General features: G+C 41.2%; 1 protein-coding gene across 1 annotated transcript; it reads left to right on the top strand.

The window, feature by feature from the left end:
• Nucleotides 1–559: 559 nt before the first annotated feature.
• On the top strand, nt 560–4909 carry LOC139713506 (nociceptin receptor-like). The gene has a single exon (XM_071625233.1). It carries the CDS (start codon nt 1149–1151, stop codon nt 2328–2330), a length of 1182 nt encoding a protein of 393 aa, XP_071481334.1. The 5' UTR covers nt 560–1148; the 3' UTR covers nt 2331–4909.
• The last annotated feature ends 798 nt before the right edge of the window (nt 4910–5707 follow it).

Genomic DNA, 5707 nt, shown 5'->3' on the forward strand with positions numbered 1-5707 from the left:
CCTATTCACACTAGGAATCTTTTGGAGATAGTTCTGCTGTGGGACGAACAAATATGTCGATTCTTTTGAGACCCAAATGCCCTTTCTGCAAACAATATATTGGACTCTGTTTTCCTATGGACGACTAAACACTGACTGTTGCATATGGTTTTTGTATAGCACTGCTCGCGAAACTGCATAAGGTCGGCTAATGTAGCAAGTAGGCCCGAAGTAGTGAGTGCGAAATTATTGCAAACGATTATTACAGGTCGGAGCATAGTGTGATTGAGAAAATCAGGCTGCAAAGTTTGCCACCCGCCCTGTTTGAGCTGATAAGCTCCGGATCACACATCCGACTTTGTTTCTGTGCTTTTATCATCATTCAGTCAAGCGTCCCAACAATCAGTTTCAACGTGCTGCGAACTGTGTGCCAAAAAGACTGGTTAGTAAAAGGAAGGAAACTGTGTCCTTCCGTGACCTCAGCCCTGCGATTGGCAAGTTGCTATAAAATCCTCTTCCCGTCAATCCGATTTGTCAAAAGCCACTGCATCGCCTTACAACTGTCACAGCTTCACGTGAAAACACGAGACGGAGAGCGCATCACACTATTTGACTATCATATGCAGACATTTTGCACGCAAATTGGCATTGTGTCGAACATATGCCAGCAGATCTCGACGAAACTTGAGATGATCGCATCAAGGTCCGTGTAGCCTACATGTATGCAACGCAGTGAGCAGAATTCACTCTGTTTGTCAAACTGACATCGAGTTGTACGTTCGCGTGTCGCGTTTGAGGTCGTGGTGCGGATAGATTATTACATTTTGCGAAATTGAGACCAGCCAGGTGCTATATGCTGACTTTCTAAACACATCTGCCGCACAGTGCTATCAGATGCATGTATGATTGATGGGGATCAGATAATATGTGAAAACTTGACAAGGCGGTCCTGTTTCATTCATGTGCAGCTGTTCCTTTCCCATACCTGTGGAGTGCTGCCGTTCTCATAATAGTCTGTGAAAGTGAAGTATACACTGTCGCAAGTCTTGTAATAGTGCTGTCCTCCTTTAGTGTTATTGGAGACAATTTCATCTTCCTAATTACGGTAATTCACAGATTGGATATTGAGAACTTATCTCCACTGTTTCTTTGGAACATCGCAATATACCATGGATGCCATGATGACAGCGACAATGTCGACGATGACTAGCCAAGCGCCACCCGAGGGACATTCGTTGACGTCGAGCGACATCGTCAGTATTACCATGTACGTTGTCATCGGCACCTTCGGCATACTGGGAAACTCGCTGGTCATGATCGTTTTTGGATTACTCGCTCAACAAAAGAGCCAAGTGAACATGTTCATATTTGACCAAGCCCTGATCGATGGCTGCACATCCGTGCTCTTGATCCTCTTCGGCGTGGTGAATGCATTCCGAGGTAGGATCATGGAATATGAAGACTTGACAGATCCTGCACCGGGAGGAGATTTGATGGGCAATGTAAGCGCGAGTTCATCGACAAGCTCTGGCCACTTCACCCACCTGTCGTTGGCGTCGGCTGAGTTCCTGTGCCGTTTCTGGTGGTCGCGTTTCTTCCTCTTCTCTTGCTTCGCCATTTCCACCTGGAACTTGACCGTCATGTCGATCGAGAGGTACTTTGCCGTCATGCATCCCATGACGTATTCCCGGAATTTCTCAAAGAAACGGGCCATTGTGATGATGTCAATCATCTGGCTAGTCGCCCCAATCATGCAGTATGTTCCAGCAATCTTCCAGTACACCTGCGGACCCGGGACCTGTACTATCCAGGAGTCGTGGTCAAGGGCCGCTGGCGTTGTTTTGGGTGTGGTCCTTTTCATCTGGGAGTTCGTCCTCCCTGTCTGCATCATGGCCTTTGTCTACTACAAGATAATTCGAGAAATGCGGAATAAGAGGGACGCCCTCAAACCCAAGCCCCTGGAACCTCCCAGTGCTACCAGCACCCCCACGCGGATACCAACCAACAGGGGTACGGCCAAAGTGGTTCATCCATCGCGAAATATCACCATGACGCTCTGCATCCTCTTCGCCGTCTACGTCATCTGCTGGACGCCGAACCAGCTCACTTTCCTCCAGTTCAACTTTGGAGGCCCACTGAACTTTACGGGCGCCTGGTACCACATCACTGTCACCATGGCGTTTTTGAACTGCTGTGTGAACCCCTTCATTTACGCCCTGAGGTTGCAGAAGTTCCAGAAGGGAATGCGCAAGCTAATGGTATGCAGGTGGCATCGCGATCGCCGGGAGAAAGCGACAAGAATCACTGAATCCACAAGCATGAATGGACTTGAATCCTCCAATGCCCTCTAACTCACAATTGGTGCGATATCAGTTTGACAATTTAGTTTACACAAAGGACCATCTCTCAACACGAACTGGTCAAAAGAAAGCCGAAGAAAGCTACGGGAGTGTTAAGAAGTTGTGAGCAATTTTGAGTAAATGAACTTGTATTTATTGATGTAAAATACTCGGAGCAAGAGCTTGCTTGTTTCTTTTTTTTTTTTTTTTTGGTTTCTTGCTTTAATTTGATTTGTTTCTTAGCTTTTTTTTTGTTACTCCCAATTTCTCCTGCTTGGCTGTCGATATCCAATTCTAGGTTTATATCTTTAAGTTTTTAAAATGTAATGTAAAATAGTCAGACGTGATAAATCTATAGTGAATCGATCACAGTCGATACTTCGGTTTCTCATACACATCATGACCGGCGTGTGCTTCTACTTTGTATCTATCGATAGGAGGTACACAATTTGCGGTACTTTGGTAACATCAATCTGAAAAATAAGAATATATAGATTGACTTTCTATTGTGTCCTCAAGATTGAGCCAAGGCGGTGGTAAAATTAAACAACCATTTAAGCATTTGTTTTAAGGACTTTTTAAATTATATTTGCATTTCATGACAAGTAAAAAGTGTGTACGTCAAAAGGGTTTTTAAGTTCATATTTATTCCATGTAATGTTATCTGCGTAGTCTCAGATTTGATATTCAATATGTTTTTGAATTTGAGGCTCCATAAAAAAATGTATCAAGTAACATTTCTCCCTTGCCTTCTTATCTTTTAGATACCCAGAGAATTCTCCTTTGCAATAAATATTGAAACGAACATAATTGTTAAGACCATATGTGCCCTATACCACCGCGCCCTTATCGTATATCAGGCCACTTATGTAGTGCAATTTCATGCCTTGTTTAAATAGACTTTAAAAAACAGAGTATAAGAAGACGAGCAGACTAGTAAAGGATTTCATCATATCAGAACTAGCATAACAGAGTTAAGGAAGTTCCATGTCGTTCTATAAAGCAGAGACAACAGTCGCAACCACATTTTCAAATTGTCATTTTATATGTCTCCAACTGAATATAAATCTTCTCTATTTAAACGGGGATATCTAAATTTCGTGTTTTGAATTGACATGAGTCAAAAATATGTTCTACTATATCCTTCTCAGTCATCTAATTTTTGTTGTATGGTGATAACCAAACAACTATGACCTTGAATTTGGGGAACGAAGTCTAAAATTCATCTGCAAATCATTTGGAGAGTTGTGAAATGATGACGTAACAAAGTAATATGATGAAGTTTAACAAGCAGCCAAGATAAGACAGTTTAGGACATGCACTGGATCACTTATTTTATACAATACATTGTATATAAATGAAAAACTCTAATGTTTTTGTTGCAATGATTGTGGGAACAGTTGAGTTATAAATGCAGTGTGAATTGTGTGTTCTAATCATTTGATTGAGAAGCAAAGGGTCGTAAATTGTGACTTGATTTCACTTGACAATTTCATTTCATGTGTAAAAATGTCTATACCATTTCAGTTTTGAAAACACAAAGGCATTTTGTGTGATTATGTAATCATAAGAATAACTATAATTATCTAATGATAAGTACCTGTAAAACACATTCGTCACAAGAGTGTCGAACAATGCGTTGACTTATGGGCGAAACACTTTGCGTGCAGCATTATACAAATGTTATAGGCGAGTTTACTGCTACCGGATAACCAAATCTGGTGTGTTGCAGTCATCTAGATCTGTGCTTCTCAACCGGTAACTGACCGGTAGGCCGCGAAGCTTTCGCAGGTGGGCACAAAAATGAGATTTAAAAAAAAATGAATATTTCATCTAACTATGGGCAGCCAAAAAAAAAAGACAGAAAAAAGAAATCTGGGAGCCAAAGTAGGCCTCGGGTTGTAAAAAAAAAAAGGGTCTTCCCACTCGACCGACACCCACGAGTCATACGGCCCACGAGTTCGACATTGAAATTAGGTCCATAAGTCATACAGCTCACGAGTCATACAGCCCATGAGTTCGACACTAGGCAAATAAAGCCCATGAGTTCGACACTAGGTAAAAACAGTCCACAAGTTCGACAGATACAACACGGAGCTTAATGTGTCGGTCTCATGGGCCTTGGTAGTCTCATGGGCCTTGTCTCATGGGTCTTGTCTTGTCTCATGGGCCTTGGTCTCATGGGCCTTGGTAGTGTCAAACTAATGGGCTGTATGACCCGTGAGCTGTATAACTCATGGGCTGTATGACTTGTGAGCTGTATGACTCGTTGGTGTCGGTCTCGTGACGTGCACCCCCCCCCCAAAAAAAAAAAGAAAAAAAGTTGAGAAGCACGGCTCCAGATAGCAGGTGAGAACTTGACTTCTGTGGTCAAACTAAAGACCGGACGTACTCCAGGAGAAGTTTCTGCAAGGCTGATAAAACATTTTTTTTTATTTTTCAATGTCAATCCGCACCTTTGAGGTGAAGTGTCACGTCGTGTATTGTCATGTGATGTATGTCATGATGTATATGATACCAGCAAATGCTTCGTGCAAAGTCTACTTCTATTTTTGTTTCCTTGGCACTCAATATTGTAATAAATCCTACGATGCATGCAAGAACTTCAAAATTCACAAAATCACATTCGTCTTTATCGAGTTGTTGTTTGTTTGTTTGTTTGTGTGTGTGTGTTTTTATTGGTTGACGGGTTTATTTTTCATTTGTGTTTTTATTTTCTCTAGAAGGGAAAAAAATATTCCATGTTCAAGTTCACTGTCAACCAAATGATGACTACAGATTTATTGACGTCCCTCATTATTATTGTGAAGTCCATGCACTTCCGCACATAGCACAATGCACCTTGCACAACTTAGGCACAACACTCCCGCTCTTCTTCGATTCTTTTTTCCTCTACCACTTCCTCAGGCCACTATCATTTTAAGCACACGCCTACGATATGTGGTCTGAACCATTTTTCTCTTTATAAACATTCCCTTTTATCTGGCGTCGATCAGTTATCATTGTTGATTATATATTCGTAAGTTATGTTAGCACTATACATTCTCTCGTTCGTAATGTTGAAAAATATTATTGATGGTGTTATTTTGTATTGAAATGTTAGAAAAATACTATTCTTGATGTTATTTTGAATCGAAATGATGGAAGATGCATGAATACAACTAAACAACCAAACAAACTAGCATGATTTCAGGAAAATTATGGAACATGGACGAGGCACAATTATCAAGAATGGTGATATCGGGTGTCCCTACAGGAAAGAACCCACTGTCCCACAGTTAAAACACTCGAGTTTTAACAATGCGAAAAGATTTCAGTGTGTTCAAAATGTGTTTACTTTCATGTTCACATTGTGTTCATATTGTATATATATATATATATATATATAT

The sequence above is a fragment of the Diadema antillarum genome, unplaced genomic scaffold (assembly GCF_040938485.1).
Source record: "Diadema antillarum isolate AM-2024a unplaced genomic scaffold, OU_Dant_1.0 seq00001990_RagTag, whole genome shotgun sequence".
NCBI lineage: Eukaryota > Metazoa > Echinodermata > Echinoidea > Diadematoida > Diadematidae > Diadema > Diadema antillarum.

Excerpts from the sequence above, each read along its gene's own strand:
- LOC139713506 (XM_071625233.1), top strand. The coding sequence starts at position 1,149 with ATGGATGCCATGATGACAGCGACAATGTCGACGATGACTAGCCAAGCG.